Here is a 24,067-nt window from a genome sequence, read left to right on the forward strand (position 1 = left end):
TATATAACAGATAAACAAAATAATTACCTATTACCCATTAGAATAAATAAATAAATAAAATAATAATAATAAAAAACAAACCAAAAAAATAAAATACAAAAAGGAAAAAGGAAAAAGTAAAGCATATTTCGTAAAAGTAAATATATATATATATATATATATATATATATATATATATAATAAAAAACAGCAACAACAATAAATTAATAATAATAATAAATAAATATAATAATAACAATTAATTTTGCATAGAAATAAAAAAATTCTGTATCAGATTAACTAGTAATATTCATATGTAGTAACATAAGGTACTACGTATGACTTAAGGGAGGAGGTGTCACGGCTATCTAAATCTTAAATAAAGGAAATGCGTGCTTTATGATAAAAATATTGATTTATTGATTGAATTCCTATTGGTATCAGGCTACGGCTATTGCTAACGAGAATTCAGATAACACCTTTGAGAAAGAACCTTCCTCCTCTTAATTATGTGTTCGAAAGAAGGAAGTGGTGAAAAGCTCGCGCGGCGTTCTGACCATTTCCACCTATAAATATGCATGCGGAAAAAGTAGTAGCGGCAGCATCAGTAGTCAATTCAGTTCGTTTTATTTAGCGAGCAGTTTTGTCAGAGTGTATTTTCAGTAACAGTCATAAGTCGTGCGTGTTTACTGTCATTTTCATTGTTACGTCCAGCCCGAGATAAATATTTTTTTTGGAAAATGAATGGAAATAGGCTAGGAAGGACGCTCCAAATATCTTCTAGCAGGTGGGCGCGCTGAGGTGTCCCTACGAGTCGGACACACTGTGCAGAGCCACGAGTGCGAGTCAACGTCTTGAAAAAGACGCTATGACTTCGGCTGCGTGACGTGCGTCCATCGGTCCGTAATTTAGGCAAGATAATTTAATCTCTTTTGCCAGGGACAGGACCATGCGCGAATCTTGGGATAACGGGGAATGAAAGAGGGAAAAAATAACTAAAACGATAAATAATTTAAATTTTACATGTAATTAATAATTTTAAAAACGATCACAAGTTTAACTAACTACAAGATCCGCGTCATTATTCTTTGTGTTGAAGTACATTTACTGAAGGTATATTTACATTTAATAAAATAAAAAAAGGTGTTACGGAAATTCATGTAATATAAATGTTCTAAAAATTGACGGATGTATTATTTAATTTCTGTATACAAATTCGATTATATTTGTATGTTTGTCTACATTCTAATTATTCTTATCTTACGTGGTTTAGTATTTTTAATCTATATTTGATATTTTTATCCTACGTTGTTAATCTATTTAAATCTATATTTTGTTCTGTATCTGTGTGTGATTGCTTCGGAGAGAAGGTCGGATTTCTGATGGTGAGGTCTAGGGGAGAAGGGGAAGGAGTCAGGAATTCGCAGAACTTGTCCAACCATTTCTTAGTGCGGAAATCTGAATATATCTGGAAATTAGTGTCATGGCGCTCTGGGAAGAGTGCGCTGAAATCTGGGGGTGACCCAGATTCGGATGGTCTAATCGGGGAATAGGACGGAGGAGATATGCACAATAATAGGATCTGCTGGAACAACTCGTGGTTTCTTCAGCATGTGTAAAAATCTCGGATGTCCTAAGCGAGGGGTAGTTGGCTGATCGACTTGTTGCGACGATAACGGAGCCTCTTCAGGGCTCGCCTCCGTCTCTGAGCGTCGGAAAGAGAAGATGATGCAGATTTCACTAGAAGAAATGGATTTGGAATATGAAGGAAATGTCATTGGTCGTAAACCTTAAGGCTATCTCTGAAATATTTCAAGAAACCGAGAGATCCGACAGAGGAGAGAAATTAAGAAGGGAAAGAGAAAATTGTAAAAGGGGAGAGAAAAAAAAGAATAGATTTCCCGAATTATTCAGTGGCCATGAACCTGCTGAGTGTTCTACAATGCATAGGGAGTCAGTGAGGTTCGACGGCCGAAGCAAACAGAGAAAAAGCAGATTTTGCCGAATTATTCGGCAGCTATAAACCTGCTGAGTGCTCCGCAACGCATAGGGAGCCCGAGAGGTCCGACGGCCCAAGCAAAGAAAGAAAGAGAAAAGAAAAAAAAAGGGAATAGAAGTGTAAAGAGAATGGCAGAGGATAGAAAGGATGTAAGAGAGAAATGAGAAAATATAAGGAGAAGAGACCCAAAAACTATTATTACAGAATTTTACTATGTGTAATCGAACTTACTGTTACTCTGGAATGCCGGAGACTTGGGACCTGCGAGATGATGAAGATGGAAGCGGTGTCGCCAGGAAACTTGGTCACTTGGTGAAATTATTGATTTATTTCGACTGACACTGACTGATTGGATTACTGATAACTGACGGACTGAAACTGTTCTGACCACGTGAAAAAAGGAAGTAGCAGTGCGCGCTCCGTGCCTTTAAGGGCACTATATATATATGATTTCGTTGAGGAAAACATCTGTACACATGTTGTTCTTCCGCAATTAGAATGATAGGAATTATCCGCTTAGCCAAATTCTAGTAACCGATCCTCGGAAGAGATCAGTTGCGTAACCGTCGCGATCTAACAGCGTAACAGAACATGTGTCATCTGTTTATCTGCTTAACTAAATTCTAATAACTGATATCCGAAAGAGAAGAATCGTGCAGTCGTCAAGATATAACATCGGTGTACTTCCGCGATTAGGATAATAGGGATTATCCGCTTAGCCGAATTCTAGAAACCGACCCTCGGAAGAGATCAGTTGCGCAACTGTCGCGATCTAACAGAGTAACAGAACATGTGTCTCTCGTTTATCCGCTTAATTAAATTTTAATAACTGATACCCGAAAGAGAAGAATCGTGCAGTCGTCACGACGTAACATCATCAACCTTGAATTCTTAAATTTATAACAAATTGCTGTTTGTAATATTTCTCTTAGGAGAATTTAAATTTATTTAAGTTTAAAAGCCTCCTCAACTAAATAAAGGAAAAATCCGCAATATAAAATTTATAAAATTTGTTTTTTATTCGGGGCTGATTAAACCATGACAAACCAGTTGTGACAAATCAGTCTGTCACGGCTATCTAAATCTTATAATTTTTTTTAAATGAAGAAATGCATGCTATATGATAAAGATATTGATATATTGATTTATTGATTAAATTCCTGTTGGTACCAGGCTACGGCTGTTACGAACGAGGATTCAGATAACACCTCTGAGAAAGAACTTTCCTCCTCTTAATTATGGGTTCGAGAGAAGGAAGTGGTGAGAAGTTCGCGCGGGAGTTCTGACCATTTCCACCTATAAATATGCGTGCGGAAAAAGCAGCAAATCAGAAAGATAAAAGTGAAAGAGATTGAAAGAGATTTTTAGAGAAGGTCAAGATAAGCTCTGTAAAGCGTGGCGATAGCAATAGTCAGTTCGTATTATCACTCATAAATCGTACTAGATCAACCTTAGGGTCTTGAATCTTTAAATTTATAATAAATCTTTGTGTGTAATATTTCTCTTAAGAGAATTTAAAATTTAAAAGCCTCCTCGACTAAATAAAGGTAATTTAAAACTAAGATAAATGGAAAATTGAAATCTTATTCTTCTTAATACTTCTTGATTAAAATCAAAATAATTCTAAATCCAAAGTCGGTCACTGACAATAGCGTAGCGTACCATTCAGTCGCAGCCAATGGTGTTGTGACTAAATAATTTGAATTTAGAATTTCAATAATATATAATTAATAATAAATTATATAATTAATAATAATAATAATCAATAATAAATAATTAATTTCAAAGGCATTCATGCCCAAAAGAGGTGGGCGCAGAGTTCAAATTAAAAGATTAAGATTTCAATTAAATCAAACGATAATTTTAAATAAAGATCCCTTCCCATTATTCTTAAAACTCAAAAAAATTGGAAAGTTGGAAAATTGGAAAGTCAATTTAAAACTAAAATAATCAAGCAAATTCCTAAATATAAATTAAGAGAAATTGATTTTGAAATAAATTATCCTAATTATAATCAAATTAATAAGAAAGATCCGCGATATAAAATTTATAAAATTCGTTTCTATTCGGGGTTGATTAATTCACAAATCGATCCAATCCCAGGCTAAAGTACTTAAATGTATTGACTCAAAAACGGACAATCAGAACGTAATAAGTCCAATTTCAGGGTAAAGTACTTAAATGTACCTAAAAAGACATTTAGAACGTAACATAGGAAAATATTACGAATCCGCTTGTTCATATCTTCCAGTTGTTTTTATAGCTCGTTCGTTAAAGCTTTCGATTCCTCGCTTCTTACGCAAAGCACGTTGTAGACATAACTCTTGATCGGCGTCAATTGGCGCGTCCAAATGACGTATCTTGCATCTGTTGTGGTTGTCCGGATTTAGGCAGAGCGCATTGCGACGCATGTACGCTCATAGAGACTCGATCGTCGACGCCGTGCTGTCTCTCCAAAAATTTCCCAAACTTGTTCACAAACATCAAGTCTTTGCAGGTGACGAATCTACCACGTGCGATAGCCTGTTTGCAATCTCGGCAATCTTCGTATCGTACTTTAGAAACAATCTGGCTATACGCATAAATTCCTCCAATTCACCGATCGACATGGCCATCCTCTCGTTTGTCTCTAACAACAGCAACGCTCGGATGCTCGCCGAGAGTTCGTCTGCATAGCTTCTCGTCTCGGAAATCTTCGTCTCCGCGTCTTGAAACACGCTATGTAGCTCTTCCTCGCGACGTCGGTGTCGGTTCTCGATGCAACTAGACGCCATATCGTTCTCTCTCTCGCATCGTAGTATCGTCGCTCAGACAGAACGCATTGTTAAGCACGTAAGGGACGACGCAGGGACACGATCGATGGTCGCGAGTGCACGCTGTCGTCTCCGCCGAACAACTCTAACGATCTTCCGAATTTATTCACTAACATAATAGGAATATCGGCCGCCTCGAGCGCGCACCGCGCTTTTACTCGATCGCGTCGATCTCGCGAAACTTCTCGATTATCGACAGAATCTCGTTGTCGTGAGCATCGTTGCCCGTTCGACGAAAGGCTCGAGCAATCGAAGACGGTCAATTAGCTCGTTGGGATCGTGCCAGTGAATCTATTCGATTCCATTATCTCACCCGCATAGCGGATGGAATAACATCGATCCTTTTTCTCGTCGCCTTACCAGTACCAATACTAGCGCCAATTTTGCTCTATCGAGCAAAAGCGACGCGCTGATGTGCTTGTACTTGAAGCCTTTGTTCCTTAGAACAAGCATAAACACGTTGTGGCCACGTCGATGGTCGTTCGTAGTCAACAGTATACTCTTGTACGTTTGCTTGTCATTCTTCGTGTACACGTCGTCGTCGGGGAATCTCTTGAAGATCAACTCGTACAAGCCCGGAGTACCCGGATATTGGGTGTCGGCCACGATCACGCTGTCATCGGCAACCACATCGAATCGCTAGTCGCCGAACATCGTGCCGCTCTCGTCAAAGTACACTCCGTAAGCTTGGTCGATCTTGCTCTGTCTGTCCCCTGCTTAGAAGCCCATATATTTGCAACCTAATCACAATGCGCGTTTAAGATTAATTCCTCCGATTCGCTTCTAGTTGCAAGACTAGTCGTGATCGAGGACGATCTCGTCGAGAAGCGTTTCTTCATCAGTCTCGACGTTGGTCTCGCGTTTCCTCTTAGCGCCAACGGATGTGATCGGGTTGATTCCCTCGGTCGACTCGTCTCGCGCGGTGTTCTCAGCGATTCGTTTCAACGACTGAACGATCGGTTTGAGTCATTTCTCTAGCGCGATCTCTTCCTCTCACCAGTCTTTAACACTCCGTACTTTTCCCAAATAAAAAGGGAGAATGTGCATCACGGCGGGGACCAATCACGAACCAGTCGTGAAAACTTATAATTATTTTACGAAAAAATACCATCTCAGCCAGGAATCGAATTTGATCTACTTACCGGGCAAGCATCTTATCCCTTCGACTACTGAGGCATGTGATGATATTTATCACAAATAACGTGTTTAGAATAACATGTCAACAATACAACGATACACATATATACGTATATTACAATATACATATATACATATATTCTCTTGAATCCCCATGACCGGTACTCCAGAGAGATGATGGTCCTATTCTCTCGAAATATAGAGTCCTGAATCTTCGCAATCTCTCGCGCCGTTTTTCCCGTCGAGCCAGGTCCATACTCGCTGTAGCGTCGATGTCCATCCTGATCGCTTTACACCACGGCAAAAAATCATTAAATTCTCGTCTGTACCTACCGTTTCTTAACGCGCTATCCTTATCGATAACTACGAAACCGTACTTGTTTCCAACATGCACGACACAAGGTACAAAAATCCTCGTATGATATATCCGTGTTCGTTGTAAATGTGTTTCAGGTTAGTGCTATCCTGCCTAAACAGAACCAAAAGATTTGCGTGGTCGCGTATCAGGGGGTCAATTATGTAACTTTACGTGAAATTTTAACTTTACGTGAAATTTTTCATTTTTCATTTTTCACTTTTTACTTTTCATTTTTCACACCTTGACATTTCACGTGAAACTTTTCACGTATAGCGATTATGTATGTAGCTTGGATGCGTGGAAAGTGAAATCATGAAATAGTTTCATAGTTTCATAGGTTTTATAGCTAATGAAAATTATTTTATTGGTACAATATTATATACATCTTTTAATAACCAATTGTATATGTATTACGTACACTTAATCCTAACGCAGCCCTAATCTTCTCTAATTTCAAAGCATATTTAATTCCCTAGATTTCCATCTTTCCGCCACCAAGGTACATGGTGAAAAAGTTCACATGAAAAATTTCACATTTTCATGTTTGAGAGAATTACATGATCCCGCAAAATCGTAAGTTCAACATGATCGTAAGTTCAACTTTTCACTTTTCACATTTCCAACCTAGGGGAAAAGTTACATGATTGACCCCCAGGTGTTTCGGAATTTTAGCGTACGTCTGACAAAGATAGAACAATCGATGTTCGAGCATCGGCGACATATTCCCTGATTGCGTCCTATTTGTCGCAGGCCACGTCATCGAATAATATGAATATCAAATCGGAAAGTATCTTGTTCAATAACTGTTGTTCAAGAACGTGATAGCCGATCTCGTCTATTGACTCGAGCAATTCCGCCAGGTATCGATACTTTGGTTGTTGCAGGGATTTCGAATAGATATACACATACACACACGTTTTCGAAGCGCACGCCGTGCGGGTTTTCGAGCATGCTTATCAACACATTCGTTTTACCGCAAGTGGAGGGACCGCAAATGATGCAACGTATCGGTCGCATTCGGTAGTAGAAGCGCGTCATCCTGACCGCATCACCCGAGACTCGCCTTACCGTCGAGATTGGACACTCCTATAGCCGGCAACCGTTGAACGAATCGCATTTACGTGCGTGCGCTCGTTTCGAGGAGGCGCGATCAATAATCGCTCTATTTATAGTCGATAACGATTCGATTGCGCACAGTGATCGATGTTTCCCCTATTAACGGACAAACGCGATATTCTCAACCTATCCGCCGAACAGTTGCGACTTACCTCAAAGATCGTTCTCGTGCGCGATTTCGTCAGATACATGAAGTTACTGTGGAACAAACTACCCAATCATCTGAGAGCGCATTCCAAAATGCAATGTTGTCGCGTGTGTCTGGAGCATTACAATCATCCGTGGCAACGAACGTACATAGACGGTCCAGCGCCTCTCATTAAGAACTGTAGCGAATGCTCAGCGGCGCGGGATTATTCGATGTGGCGATAAACGCGCTTCCCTTCAAATTCCATATTCCTGGGTATCAATTTTGCTGACTCGGCACCCGTCTCGCGAAGTGATTGGCGCGCGGCGATCGACGCGTCAACCCGTTGACGCGTGCCGCGAGCACGACATACTTGTTTCGCCTACTCGCGAAACAAGAAACTCGCCGATCGCCACGCCGCCGATCGAGTTCTCGCCGAGAAGGTACGCGAACGTATAACGGCCAGAGATTCTACCTTCGGCGAGAGGGATGCGTCCGCCATATGGGCGACTATGAAAGTAAAAACAAAGCTGGTGGGTTTGAGAAAGAAGAAGAGGAAGACGACGAGGAGGATACTTCCTACGGCGAAACGCAGAGGCTTGTTGCCCATTTTTCCGATACTAGGCGTGCTCGGTTCTTTGATCGGTGACGTGGCAGGCGTCGCGAAGGCGGTGAACGCTGGTAAAGCCGCTCGGCGTCCACTGGAGGAATTGTAACGTCACACTCGGACGATGGAGGGTCAAGGATTACACCTTACAAACGTGACAGCGGTGTGACGAGAAGAACGAAAAAAAAAATCGTGGAAGGAAACATTAAGATCGCTCGAGTTACGGCTCTCCATTACGATGAAGGTATTCGCAAATGACGCGCCGAGCAGCTGAGCCGCTCGGCGCATCATCTGCAAATACCTTTCTTCAGAGGAGTGTTTATGCGTAATGCGTTACCGTTGAAAGCGCGACACAACGAGAGCGGCATCATGAATCTCAACGACTCGACGGGTTCGGCTACTTACTGGGTCGCCTACGCGAAGAAGAGCAACGCCGCGGCTTACTTCAACGGTTTCGGCAATCTTCGATCACCGAGGGAGCTCAAGAAATATTTCGGCGGTAACGTAAATATAACGTACAATCGCGGTTCGTATCAGACATACGATCAGAGTATCTGCGGACAGTTGTGCCTGCGATTTCTCTCGAGGATCGGTCGCGATATTGCCGAGCCTCTCGTTCACCGGGAAGAATAGCGTCTTCACGACGTGTTACTTTCCCGCCTTAGATTTGAGCGACGATTACGAATTAGGTCTCACGAATTTCGACATGTACAACACGATATCGAACATCGATTCTACGAATAAGTTTACTACGACGTCGACGATAAAACGATCGCGATTCCTGAGGTTTCGTGCGAGTTGAGCGCGATAGACAGATATCTGAACGCCGCTATCTCTCAGAGGCGAAGGATCGATGAGAGCAAAGGGAAGAGGTCGACGACTGATGATGATGAGAGCGACGAAGGCGAGTGGGGCACGCGGCCCCTGATCATTCGCACTAATACCATAAGAAGCGAAATCAGATGCACATATTGAGTCGACTTCGCGAAACCAAGCAACATCGGTTCGCTCTTGGGATTCTCGTTGTCGCACGTGTTACGAGGGAACAAATAGCACACGTCTGACGGATCCATGAACATCATAAGCGTGAACATCATTCGGTTGGAGTGTAAATCACCGTGGTGTGTACAGCAACGACGAATCGGTTCACATGATACACGAGTTTTCTCCAAACGTTCCTCCGGGATATAAACTGTCGAACGCTCCGACATCGATCATTTACTTTGCGCGAAACGTCACCGATATCACGCTTCGAATTGTGGAGCAGGACGGACCGATCGATTTTCGCGGGGAGGAGATAACGATGCGATTTCACGTGCGATGACAAAGGCGATGACAAAGAGAGAGAGAGATGCGCGCGAGCGAAAGATGCTCATTCTAAACCAACCGTACGCGAGAGACGCAAACGTTATGTTCGCGATTCTAACGACGCGACAAGGAAAGTGCGCGAGGGAAAGGAGAACGAGTTGAACGCCGCGAACGTCGCGTTCTTAAAATCTTTAGGTTTCGTCATAATAAATCGATCAGCGACATTTTAAGTATCGGAGGTGCACCGATCTTTGACAATCGTATCGTGAGGATAGAGACCCACACTTGCAATCCGTACGTTAATACCACGTTCGGATACAGCGACGAGATACAAATACTTATACAGTAGATCTGTAGACATTGCAAAAGTTTTCTGTACATCGAGAAAAAGTTCGCGACGACAGAGGATGCGAAAGAAGGTACGGCGAAGGAACGTACGGCGAAGGAAGATATGAAAATCGCCGCGAGCCTATTCAATAACTGCGCCGTTCGACGAGATTTGCTCAATGGCGTGGAGATCGATAAGAGCAGAAACATCGGAATAACGATCTTGATGAAGAACTACATATCGTTGGGTTACGAAAGAGAAATAGAGTTTGCAGAACTCCGGATGGGAGTTTCCGCCTATAGCCTTTGACGATTTCAACTTTTGCGTGCCTCTCAACGTACTCCTCGGTTTCTGCGAAGATTACAAGCGCATAATGATAAACGCGCGATACAAACTCATTCTGCTACGTGCTCGCAACGATAATAATTTCGTTGTGGCGCATCCAGATCAGAAATTAAAGATCACGCTGTTGAGAATACAATGGCGAATAACGTCATATTAAACGACGTCACCAAACTGTCGCTTCTGCGAACATTGGAGAGCGGACGATATCTGAGTGAGACGAAATGGGCTTTCGTTCGTAGCATCTGTACGAGTTTCTCCTACTGCAAAGTACGACAAATGCAAGCATTCGTGGGCCGTAAAAGCGGCGACGCAATTGGGGAAACCGCGATATGTGATCTTCACTCTACAAACCGGAAGGAAAAACGTACCGATGGAAAATGTTTCCAAATTCAACGCTTGCCAGCTGACCAATATGAAACTCTATTTGAATATCGAATTTTGTCTTTACGACGATATGAATCTAGATTTCGAACATAACAAGTTTGCCATGCTGTACGATATGTATCTGAGATTTCAAAAAACATATTACTGCGAACCGTTCCTGACTATCACAGATTTCTGCAATACGGTCCGCTCGTGGTCGATTGCTCTCGCCAGAATGAATTGATTACGAGCGCCATCGTCGACGTTCGCGTGCAAGAATTCGAATGCAAGGAGTTCCGGTTAATATCACGGCCTATTGTCTCATCATTCACGATGGAGTACAACTTCCTGACGAACATCGTGCGCAAACTCGTAAACCACGGTTTTTCTTAGAGCGCGATATCGATTTCCTTCTCAACGATAACGAAACGTATAAAGAAGGAGAATAGAGCGTGAAGATATCGAATGTCCCCCGTCTCGCGATAATGTCGAGCGTATCGGTCTTCGTTGATCTGCAAGATTTTACCGTTCGAGGAAAGTTCATGGTTAAAGAGATGGCGATATTGAGGAATGGAAAAGAGCTGATCCATCGAATGTTTCGAGAAGCGATATTCTGGAATCTTCTCACGAAGGCGGACAAATCCAGGGCGTGCTGGGTGCCAATCATCACAGCCTGCAGTACAGCGTCGACGTCGACATCGCCTATAGATTCTCGAAATCCGTGATTCGAAACAGCGTGTGCGATCGATCGCGAGACACGCCTAGACGAGTGTACATCAAAGGTTTGAAGAAGAAGAAGTTGTTGAAGGAAATTCTCGGCGACGCCATCGCGGACCACGACATGATCGTCGAAACCATCAACGCCGACTTCGAGAACACCGGGCGCCTGAACATCCTGGACGATGTCCGCACCTTTCACTGCGAGCGTCACACGAATAATTGCGCCATGGAGAATGTGTGCAAGCTGTACAACTGATGGTCGAAACGACAGGAATATGTCACGGAATTGTAATATTGCGTCAACGATTTATGTATTATTTGATCAAATTATATCAAATTATATCAGATTATATCAAATTATATCAGATTATATCATATTATATCAGATTTTATCATATTAGATTAATAATTGTATTATTCGTATCAGAGTATTAAAATAGTATCGAGTTAATATTGAAAATATAAATAATCTACGTATAAGATATTATATTCTATTGCTTGATCTAATCAATTGCTTGTATCAATTACATAAACGCATGGGGAAGTAAAAAGAAATAAAAAGACATTTGTACGCAATAGTTTTCTCATTTATTTCATCTTAATCTTACATCCCAAAGAACAGAGCAACAAATTTGCAATCGATAATGTCGTTACGAAAGCCTCGCTATCGCGTACGACTCTCGAGACGTTCTCGGTGTCTTTGGCAGTGGACGCGATATCCTTGAAACGCGCCAATTTCGCGTTGATTTTTCCTAGTATTTTAGTCAACGAGATAACGAATCGGTTGACGCAATGCTCGAGCTCGAACATGTTATTCACCGTTTCCTTCGACATGACTAAGCAAGCCGCGGGCGTTTCCAAGCGTAATATCGTCAGATTGTTAATTCTTCTGAAACGCAGTTATATTTTCGATGCGCGACGGGGCCGAAAAGGACAGTTCTCCATTGATACTCTGCAGATACTTCGAGAGAACGCGTCGTTGCTCGAGGAGTTCCCTCCACGTATCGGGCGACATCGAGATCTCCTTGCCGTAATCCTCCATATCTCCCAGAATAATGTTCACGCGCGAGGGACATTCGAGGGTGATGCGTCGAGAAACTTGTATCCCGTTTTACTCAAGGGATATTCGTTCTAGAATTCTAATTGGACTAATCGTATCACCAAAATTGTTATAACTCGATGCGACCGTCCCGTCGTCATCGAGCGTTCTCTTCTTCTTCCTCGCGCCGTTGTCGCTCTCGTTGACTCGATGCGCCTCGGAATCTTGCGAGTGTTCGATACCGTACATTTTTATGACCGAAGAGATCGCGCGATACTGATCGTTCATTTCGTTCGTAACCATTCCATATTCTTCGCTCTATACGATGTATTCATGAAAATTCCCGTTCCTTCCTCTCTTTGTCTTCCAAATCGTTCTCGCTCGAAAATACATTCTTCATCTAAGCGAGTCTTTTCAGAAGAGCGCGCAACTGTTCTAACAGTCCGTTCCTTGGACACATGATACCAAACATCTCCGCGTTGAATTCGACTATAGTTTTTTCGACTATAGTTACACTTCTGGTAAACTCATTGTACTTAAAGAATTGTCATTTAACGATAAAGTACAGATTACCGATGTATCGAACGGCGGACGTTATAGCGGGTGGAATCCCCGGAAATATTGTGTGCAACGAGTTATGACGACTAACGAGTCTGACGACTATCATCGAGCAATCGTCGATCTCGGCCACGATCTCGTCGTTGTAAATCGCAAACGTTCGTCCCGCGTTGGTATTAACTATAGTGTTGATTCTTGCATTAGGAGGAAGATTCATATCCTTCAGTTTCCTCAGCCAACCCGATACTAGCTCGAAACTCGGATATTTGATCATGTAAACCGTATCGTTTACGAACAACACGAGTTGGCCGATACGCGCCCGTCAAACGTGAAGTTGTCGAGAAGGAAACACAGATAGTTCGTCAGTAACAACGATCTGCTGTAAGATTTTCCATTTGCGCTACCGATCACAAGTGGCATCGATACATACATTCTGTCTTCTAACTCCAACACCGGGTCGACGCGTTGCAATGCGCACAGATCCACGTTCGTCGAGCCGTCTCTGCGCGTCGCAATCGTCGCTACAGTCGTCGTCGCTGGTACCGATCTCAAGACTTCGCTCTTGTTCTTTAAATCATATAAATTCTGAATGGCGAGAAAATCCGCCTCGCTCAAACGCACGGGAAAAGTCTTAGAGAAAACGTATATTATTGAAGGCGTATATTATTGAATCCTTCTGAGGACTGTGGTGTAATGAAACGTGACCGATCTCGTGTGTCAACGTATACAGTAGATGAAACGTGTTGGTAGGATCAGCTCGATGCCATTTCTCCGAGTTATCTACGTGCACTTCCGACACCTCGGACGATCCCGACGAAAAGAAAGCGTAAGCTAGCACGTTACCAAGTCCGTCCAGCAATGACGGACATATTCGGCTACCGCGATGTCAAGAATCTACACATGTGAAAGCCTGAAACAATAGCACGATATCGGAATTCATCGAATCGCGCTCGAACGTCAACGACGAATTAGCCGCCCACATCTCGAACGCGATCTCGGTGACTCGTAGGATACTTTCGCTCGCCAAGTGAAAGTTCCAAGGGAACGGTGCGTCTTCGCTCACTTCCTCGAGAACTTGTCCAAGGTGGAATTCGGATATCTCTGATGCCACGGTTTATGCATCTGTTTCGTCGCGTCGTTAAGAACCTCATTATCGGATACGGTAATATTCCTGAAAAAAGCGCGATCGCTCAGAGCTGACGTCGCGTTATTGGACGATATCGTTTGTCGCTGTCCAAGTATCCATACGTTCGCAAAAACCGAATCACTACTATCGAAACTACTAACGAAAGCGAATCTCGCTTTATCTTTTCATTGATCTCGCATTCTTTTTAAATATCTTATCTTTAGAGTTATCTTATTTTTTTTAGCTTTCGTTTAATCGCGCGCTTCTATCTCTAACGATTCATCAGAAATCCGACCGCAACTAAAATAGTTCGATCTTTACTCCTCTCGCGCTTTATTCGCGTTATCGAAAGATAAAGGAAGAAACGCGTCCGTCGCCGCGACGAAACTCTTGCGACGCACATGCGAATCGGAAATTTCAACCGCGATACGATAGAATTTTTTTATTTTTTTATTCTCTATTCTTTTTACTGAAAAAAAAACGAGAAAAAATTTGAAGAAGGTTTGAAGATTCCATCGCTATTAATAGGCGAACCAGAATTTCCGCGATTATGATAAAAAAAGCTTTCAATTTCGAGTTTTTATAAACGAATCAGGGAAAAGGCTTATTCGCTAACAGAACAACAATATAATATTTTTTTTACGTTATATAATTGCACAATAAAATACAATGTACACACATAAAAAAAAGTGTTGCATCACTCTCGACTCTAAGGGACTGTGTTATTGATGCAATATACACATTCAACGTCAGTGTTCAAGAGAGCTTGGAACCGAGGTGATGCAACACTTTTTTTGATGTGTGTATAATATACAATATACTATAAAATATAAAATAAAATACACATATAAATGTATAGATATGTAGATATGTAGATATATAGATATATAAATGTATAAATTTATAAATAATTTATAAATGTATAAATGTATAAATGTATAAATATATAAATGTATGGATATAAATGTATGGATATAAATATATGGATATAAATATATGGATATAAATGTATGGATATAAGTATATAGATATGTAAACGTATAGATATATAAATGTATAAATATAAATGCATAGATATAAAATGTGTATACATGCAAATATGAATAAATGTTTTCTTAATCCCAGTATTCCAGTTCGAACGGTTCTATATCGAAAAGGGATCTTAGATTGAATAGATCCCCATCTACACAAATCGACATCATAGATATTGTTCCCGTTCTTTGTCTTCATACCAAATATCGCACATGCTGACGAAACCATGGTCTCTTCAATTGGATCCATTTCAATTGGATCCATGTGTTGAATATATCTTTTAATGTTTAATCGCCTCATACAAAGCTACTCTGTGCTAATTGAAACAAAAATATATACATTACAAAAATGTATTTGCATACGTCGTATCTATTGACACTAATATACTCACAAAATTATCCTTTTCCAAAAATTCATCTCCCATGCAATCGCGTAAGACTAATGGTACCGACAGCAATTCGTGTTCTACGATCCATTGTAAAGAAATATATAAATATTATATAAATATTCGCATAATTGTGTATAAAATATTTGTTATTATTTGTTGATAAGATATACTCACTTGTAACTTGTCCCCCTTTAACGTTAGATAAAACGTGCTATTAATTTTTAAATCTCGAACAAGCATCGTACGCCTATTCGCTACTATCCATTAAAAAACAATAAACATCACATTGTTAAAAAAAACTGTATTTTAAAATCTAATATTTAAATAAAAAAGTAATTTAACACTTACCTCATTTAATACTATACTGTATGGTACACACTTTCACTTCCCCGTCGTTCATTGTGATAAAGCATCTAAAGAAGTTCATCGTGACACCACGTCTAAAGAAAAACTGACGAGAATTTTTTTCTAACGCATTAATCGACGGATACGCGTAAACGATAAGAAACGCTCTCACGCGGATTTAGAAAAAAAAATGCACGATTTCGAAAAAAAATTTTTTTCCTCATTTTTTTCGAATCGACGGGTACAATAAGCGTACGCGATAGCGAGATTACTTTCGTCGCGACTCCGAAAATTCGGGGAACGAATCGGGCGAGATAACGTATTTAACGCTCTAACAAAAAAAGAGGAGCAAAAATATATTGGAAAAAAAATATTAAGTCAATAGAATATACGACGAGCCTCCTATCGTAGTTGCGGTGAGTTGAACTTCTAGTGTTCCATGCGTAATGAATAGCGTATTCGCACCTCGTCGTGGCGATGACGAACGGAACAAAAAAAACTTTTTTTCTTATTTCGAATAGACGAAGTCGCGGATCAACGAAATACGAGATACAAAAAGAAATCTCTCGTCGCGCGATTAGGAAGAAAGACGCGCAATTCCCAACGAACGACGATCTCGCTCCCCCGAATCGACGATGTAATACGGCTACGAGCAAAGATAATAGAACGCAAAAAATAATAAAACGGAAAAATAAAAAAAAACGATGGAATGAAAAAAAACTAGAAAAAAAAACGATGAAATGAACCATAGACAAGTCCGATATCGTCGTTGCGATCGAATTTCCGGTAGCCGCGCGTAGTGAGCGCAGAAGAGATAAAGACACGTCGCGAAATCGAAATCATCTAAACATCCTTTTTTTCTCGAGAAGCGTTACCTCTTTCCTCTTTTACATCCCTAATAAAATTTCTCCTGTTATCACCGCTTCTAGAACGATTTTTTTCCTTGCGCGCGACTCTCGCCTTTCATACATCCCCGATAATGTCACCTCCGGTATCGCTGATTGAAAACTTCCGACAAACTATTGATCCGCCTCTCGTTTCTAAGATATGTAAATGAGCGAAGGGGAAGGGAACTCTGCCTCTCGCGCGTTAGATTCGCTGTAACAACGATGCATATTAATGGCGATTCACATTTTTTTTTATTTTAGCGTATCTCGTAAATATATTCATTTTTACGTGATATATTTTTACGCAATATATACTTATACTTATACGTATTTTATATTATACTTATATACTTATACATATTTCTATACATATACTTACACATATATTTATACATATACTTATACATATTCTTATACATATATTTGCGCAAACTCGCACACTCTTTTACAATTTTATACAACCTCTCACGATAATTCGCACAAGCTTTTTTTATCATGTTATAATAATTCATACATCGCGCGTACATATATCTCTCGCGCGATATCTCTACTCGCTGTCGCACTCGATGCTTCTCGTTTCCCCGCGCACTCTGGGCACTTTCCTCAGATCGTCGATGGCCTGATTTATCAACCGTCGCACCAACTCTTTCTTTCGATTCGACGCAGAGTTCAAAAATTGAACCCTCAATTTTGCGTGTTTTCACTAGTTGCGCTTCTTCTTCTTGATTATATCCTTGACATTGTACACGTACAGCCGAACCAACTCGCAATCGGTCCCCTTCTCGCCCAGAGATCTCGCCTCGAGTTGTCATCCATCTTTGTCCAACTTTGTCACGTACTGAATCGGTCGATCTCCTCCCCCGATAACAACGCGAACAACGCGTCGAGACCGCCATAGATATCGTTCTTACCGCATCCAGATGCTCGCCGTACTCTCATATCCACTTCGAGAAAGCCCCCTTCGCTATCTCGATCTCCATAAACGATGCATATTCGCTCGGCGTCGCGGATCTCTCAACGAAGCGAAACATGCTCTCCCTCGAATAAAACGGATTCAACGGGTCTTTCCGCTTCTACACATCAGTGATAATATGAATAGCGTTCCTCGTACCCTCGGCTTCGCGTATACGCGCGATCGGCTCCATTCCTCGACGAATCGCCAGGTGTCTCGTCAGAAACGCCATCATCAAAGTTGCACAAGTTGCACAATGTGTAGGTGTATCCACATCGTATCAGCTCGAGCGAATTGATCGCATCGCTATCAGCTTCCACTGATCCTTCGTTCTTCTCCTTCTCTTCCCGTTCGATCATCGATCGTTTCTCGCATTCCATCGTCGTCGCGCGTTTCTCCTGTTCCACCATCTCGCATTCTATCTCTCTCGAGAACTCGAACGGCTCGTCTAAGACCATTATTATCTCCGGATCCTTCAATTGATTCCGAAATATAAACTGATTCTCCATCTCGAAGACTGACGTCGTCGATACCTTTAGTCAAATAAATACTCTAAGGCAGCGTCGAAGACACGCCAAACCATGACATTCTCCCGACGAAAAAAAACAGGACGTACATCCTCTCGTCATGGGACACACTAAGCTCCGTAGAAGACGTTGAAAGGCAGGACGCGCGCGTTCCTCTCGTCACGGGACGCGCCAGGCCCGTAGAGAGGGCTCCGATAGCACACAACGCTGATTGGCCAATTAAATATAAAATTTTCTGATTGGTGATCCATTGAAAAATGCCTATGCAGCGACTGATATGTATGAATGTGTGCTATCGTACTGTGCGCTAACGAGACTCTTCCGCTCCGTAGACGACGCCGAAAAACAGGATCCGCGACATCCTCTCGCCATGGGACACGCCAGACTCCGTAGACGACGCTGAGCGCGCGCTAGCGGGGACGCGTCAGCGAACGACGCGCCAGCGAGTGACGCGCCAGCAAATAACGCGCTAGCGAAAAAAACCATCCCAAAAAACATGCCCGATCACGAGGCTCTTGATCGCTAGAGGGAAACCCTCCCCGACCACCAGGTTTCCGACCAACGGGGGGAACTACCCCTCCACCACGACCATTAGGGGAAGACCATTCCTACTGACCAAGAAAAATTACTCCGACAACCGCCAGGGGGATCCATCTCCGCGCGGCGCGGATCTCTCGGGGATTCTAGGACTCCCCCTCCACCGACACCTCCCTCTCTCCCTGGAATTTGGGGCCTCCCTTGTTTGCCTACTTATGTATATATATTATATATAATATATATATCACTAGTCATACTACTAATCTATATATGTTTGTTTATGTCCGCCATGTTTTGTCAAATTAGAAACTTTGTCCAGACTCTTACTATAGGGACTCTATTTCGTACGACCATCTATTTAATATTCAGAAATAAGAAATAAATTCTGCAGCTTTTATATCTTATTGTTTTACAAATTCAATAACGCATTATTATTCTTTATTATGTTCGATATTTTTATTTCTTTATTTTTATTTTTTTTTTTTTTATAAGGCTGCAGAAGCAATTTTTCTTCGTTTTACAATTCTTCATATTCTTTTTTCTTAATTTTTGATTATGTTTATATTAGGAATGAACATAATTATCACATGTAAAACAAAAAATTTCTTTGATAAAGTTAATAATATTGATATCTATATTACACATTCGTACTTAGCTTTTTACAGTGTCGAGCAGTGTAACACTGTCGCAGTTGGAACAGTTGTGTCGGATACAGTGTTACACTATGTCATCTGTGTACTTTGTTGGAAAACAGTCTAAAACATGTGCTTTTAAAACTAAATAGTGATATACTATTTAGCCTCCTCTCCCACACGCAAATACACACACAGGTAAACATGTACACATATACACATAAACCTTTCTCAAATGTATAGGTAAATCATATATTATCTAAAATCTCTCAATTTATTATAAAAAATCGATTTGGAACATTACAAAAATAATGATAGAATATAACGTTTCAAACTGTTGCAAAAAAGCTAGCCATTTTCAAGTTTTGTGCTTAAGGAAACTTGATCATGAACTTTTATCATGCACTTTTAATCATGAATTTAAGTCGTGAACTATAACATACGAGGATAGTCTGAAAATTAGTCTTTTGAGTCTAACATAGAAACAAGTATTTTTTCGGTCAAATATAGTTTTATTTTTCAACATAATCTCCTTTTAAGTCGATACACTTTTCCCATCGATACTCTAACCTCTTTAACCTCTCCAAATAGTTAGCGTCTTGCTCCGCAAAATAGGCGTTTACGTATGCGATGATCTCTTCGTTCGATGAAAATCTCTATCCTCCAAGCGAAACTTTAAGCTTAGGAAACAGGAAAAAGTCGCTGGGGGCCAGATCTGGTGGGTGATCAACCAATTCAAAGTGCAGTTCGTGAATTTTGGCCATGGCGACCGCCGAAGTGTGAGCAGGTGCGTTGTCTTGATGGAACAGCACTTTTTTCTTCTTCAAATGCGGCTCTTTTTTTGCAATTTCTGCCTTCAGCTTATCAAGTAATGATGCGTAATACGCTCCCGTTATTGTTTTACCTTTTTCAAGATAGTCGATACATTATAGTCGATACATTATATAGTCGATACACACAATTTCGTGACTATCCCAAAAAACAGTCGCCATTACCTTCCCTTGATGGAACCGTCTTCACCTTTTTCGGAGCAGATTTACCCTTTGCAGTCCACTGTTTTGACTGTTCTTTTGTCTGTGGAGTATAGTGATGGATCCAAGTTTCATCTACAGTTATGAATCGACGCAAAAAATTTGACTCGTTTCGCTTGAACCGCTCCAACAGGGCCTTGGAAATGTTCATTCGAATTCGTTTTTGGTCCAAAGCAAGCGCGGCACCCAACGCGCGAATAGCTTGCGTATATCCAATTCTTCAGTTAATATATGACAAACACGTTCTTTCGATATGCCCATAGCCTCTGCTATCTCTCTAATCTTGATTCGACGGTCCAGTATCATTTGGTGAATATTTTCGATGTTATCAGCGGTAGTCACAGTTTTTGGCCGTCCCGTACGCTCATCATCAGCCAAGCTGGTACGATCACGTTTAAATTCAGCTACCCATCTTTTTACAGTGGCAAATGATGGGGCAGAGTCCCCGTAAACAGCGTCCAACTTGATTTTAATTTGCGCAGGCGTATTGCCTTTCAAATGTAAAAATTTAATCACGGCACGATATTCAATTTTTTCCATTTTTACAAAAACACTGACATCGACTGACACAAACGATTGTGTTCAAACAACAACTGGGTGTCCAAAATGGCTGAAATTTTCACAAAAGTCTTTCAAAGCATATACTATTATAGTACTAGAATGATTTTGACGAATAACGTCATCTTCATGTTAAGGCTCAAAACTTTTCAGACTACCCTCGTACTAAGTTTCAGCCAATTTCATAAAGGGCCAAAAATCTATAGTTTTGTGCGAGATCTTTTTTTGAAACAAAATAATGTTCTTTTTTCCAGCACATGCTGTATATATATATATATATATATATATGTGAATGCACGCATATATATATATATACATAATATTAAAAATAATTGATCATATGAGTTTTTTCTTCATATTTGATTAGAATTTAAAACAATTACATAATAAATTATAATAATATTTAAGTGAAAATTAATCATTTAAAAAAGAAATATTTAAAAAAGAAAATAATGTACTTTTTCTAATGCGGAAAACTCACATGTACTTGTCAAAATAAAATTGTTAATTGAAACTAGACTGCAAATGATTGGTATCCATCAGAAAATCCATTTACTATAAAAAAATTACTATTACCATTTTGCGTTATGTTATAATATTTTGGCAGAATCGTCTTTTCTTGCTTCTCTATTTTTTGATCATATTTGGCCTTATTGTAACATAATACTCCTAATATAGCCATAGTCATACCAAATATATTAAGCCATGTAACTGGATTGCCAAGTACAAGTAATGTTATCCCTATCACAAATATGCGTTTACTAGCACTCGCCACAGCATATGTTAAAGGAGTCACAATGGACAATACAGAAAATGCAATAATGTTCTGAAACCAGTTAAGTATACCGTCTAAAAATAATAGCCCTAGTACATAATAACTTATTTCTATTGACGATCTTATCACCGATTCATACATTAAACTGCGTAAATCATATATGATCCAAATTGGAAAAAACATGAACAACGCTAAGCGACCAAGTATATGTAGTAGCCGCAAATGATGTACTCCTGTATCGTGCAGCACCTGCAGATCCAAAAATCACAAAATTTAGAGATAGAATTTTGAGATAGGACATAGGATATAAAAATTAAATTAAAATTTTATCAATTTGGTTTACCTTCTTTGAATAAATATTTTGCAAAGAAAATGCCATAGTGGATGCTAACGCGCTTATCAAGCCGACCACGTTGAAACTAAGCTCTGTTAATGTAGCTACAGCTACTCCACCAACTATCGGCACAAGACTTAGATAAATCTTCCATGTTTGTTGTTCTCGAAGTATTATTCTTGATAGAGCCACCGTAAAGAGAGGCATTGTAGCCTTCACTGGGACAGAGCCAAATTACAATTAATATATAATTAAAGTTAAAGTAAGAGTAATATATAATAGGTGACTAAATAAGAGAATGTGTTTGCATGCATGCATGTGTACGTGTGTGTTAATGAAAGTAAAAAAAAATAGAAGAAAAAAGGAAAGAGGAAAAAAGAAAGAAAAAGGAGAGAAAGGTAAAGAACATTTTTCTGTGGAATGTTATATTTTTAAAAGAATGTGCATTAAAAAATGATAAATTAATTAATAAAGTATTTATAAATGTCAATATTTATCTAAGGAGGATATATATTTAAATTAAATTAATATCGTTTTTTGTTATAAATATTATATTCGCTAAAATAATGTATCTTGTTCAATGATATATAGATCAAGCAATCAGTAGATTGAAATCAGAAATTAACAATTTAAAGCCGGCGGCACACGGTACTTTTTTGATTGCTAGATTTCTTATTAGTTTGCGTGCTTGCTATCGTGATGGCAACGCTGCTATCAGCAATGCTGGCTGTCTTGCTAGTTTAGTTTCACACCGTACAAGTTTTCGTGATGAGTAACTAGAAAACACTTGACGCCGTTTTTAAATTAAAGATATTTGAAACATGGAGCAAATCATTACCACTGCGGTACATCGCTGTAAAATTGCAATTAAATTATTTTTAATCATAATAATTATCATGATAATTTGGTATGTTTATCGCATATAAGCATGAGTCTTGCTTATAAGCTTTCAAAGATAAAATACTTTCTTTTGTCTATTTCCTCGTTTCATTTTGTTTAGACGTCATATTTATTTTCACTTTGACAAGTTGTAACAAACAAAGGAATAATAGAATATCTGATATTCGAAGGGAATATTTTTGATCACGTAATCTACGTCTTAATTGGTTTTCAAAAGTCAGCACAAGATCACACAAGAAAAATAGCACCGAATTTATCACAAAAATCCAGTAAACTAGTAGCGCGATTCTGTAACTTGTTATGACAGTATCATTATCGTTATATCATCGTTATATCATCATTGCGCAATTTTTTTTCCATAAATTATATCTGCACAACGACAACATAACGATAACGATACTGTCATAACGAGTTACAGAATCGCACTACAATAGGCCTATTCTGTACTGTATAACTTCTTAACAACAGTTTCACTAGCTAGGGACGTCGTTACGCAGATTTAACGACACTATAACGAAAAATGGTATTTTAACGTAAAGATAAATATCGTTAAAATCGATAAAGTATCGAATTTTGTCGTTAAAATATCGAGGGGTATCGGATACCCCTTGATAAGCCATAACGATAACATAACTAGACGTAATGATTAATAGCAACATTCCGAAGCAACTCCGAATAGTAGTACGGAAGTGCAAGTACAGTATAATTTTAACTTAATATATAAACATAACTTAAATATATAAACATAAATATAATTATAAATTTGGCTTAAACATATCAAATATTAATAAGAGCACGCAAAAAGTAACATTACAATAAAATATTTGAATTAAAAGCAATATATTATCAATATTATAATATCTAAGGATATTAAAATGAATAAATAAATAGATATAGGTTATCTTTATTATTTATTATATGCAATGTAAGTCAGATACAATGATTGTAATAATTGTAATTAATATCAATAATAATAATAACAACAACAATAATAATAATAATAATAACTGTCCAATCAGAACTCAGAATAATAATAATAATTTATTAATAATTATAAATTATATTAATATTACTATATTACTATATTATAATAAATTATAATAATATAGTGTCTCCAAAAAAATGACCAAGCGGTCATATGCAGGTAGAACAAATTAAACTGAGTCGAAAAGTCCTATACTAGTTTACGATTTTCGCAATAGTTAACGCAATAATTATTAATTTATGAAAATAGTTAAATTGCAAG

General features: G+C 39.5%; 1 protein-coding gene and 1 long non-coding RNA gene across 5 annotated transcripts in view; both read right to left on the reverse strand.

The window, feature by feature from the left end:
• Window positions 1–375: 375 nt before the first annotated feature.
• On the reverse strand, window positions 376–11,129 carry LOC148936921 (uncharacterized). The gene is made up of 2 exons (XR_016138927.1): window positions 2,210–11,129; window positions 376–1,719 (listed from the first exon to the last, which is right to left on the reverse strand). It is a non-coding gene; the product is annotated as an uncharacterized LOC148936921 (long non-coding RNA).
• Window positions 11,130–16,804: 5,675 nt separating this feature from the next.
• The window catches only part of LOC105427327 (solute carrier family 35 member E1 homolog), a 134,939-nt gene continuing 127,676 nt past the window's right edge, over window positions 16,805–24,067 (reverse strand). For all 4 annotated transcript variants that reach the window (XM_089075647.1, XM_089075646.1, XM_089075645.1 and 1 more), the window contains 2 exons: window positions 21,931–22,139; window positions 16,805–21,836 (listed from right to left, as the gene is read on the reverse strand). In XM_089075647.1, the coding sequence (XP_088931773.1) occupies window positions 21,327–21,836; window positions 21,931–22,139 (719 nt within the window). In that variant the 3' untranslated portion in view covers window positions 16,805–21,326. The remainder of the gene's footprint in view (window positions 21,837–21,930; window positions 22,140–24,067) is intronic.

The sequence above is a fragment of the Pogonomyrmex barbatus genome, unplaced genomic scaffold, assembly GCF_055798465.1.
Source record: "Pogonomyrmex barbatus isolate J1 unplaced genomic scaffold, ASM5579846v1 scaffold19, whole genome shotgun sequence".
NCBI classification, from domain to species: Eukaryota; Metazoa; Arthropoda; class Insecta; order Hymenoptera; family Formicidae; genus Pogonomyrmex; species Pogonomyrmex barbatus.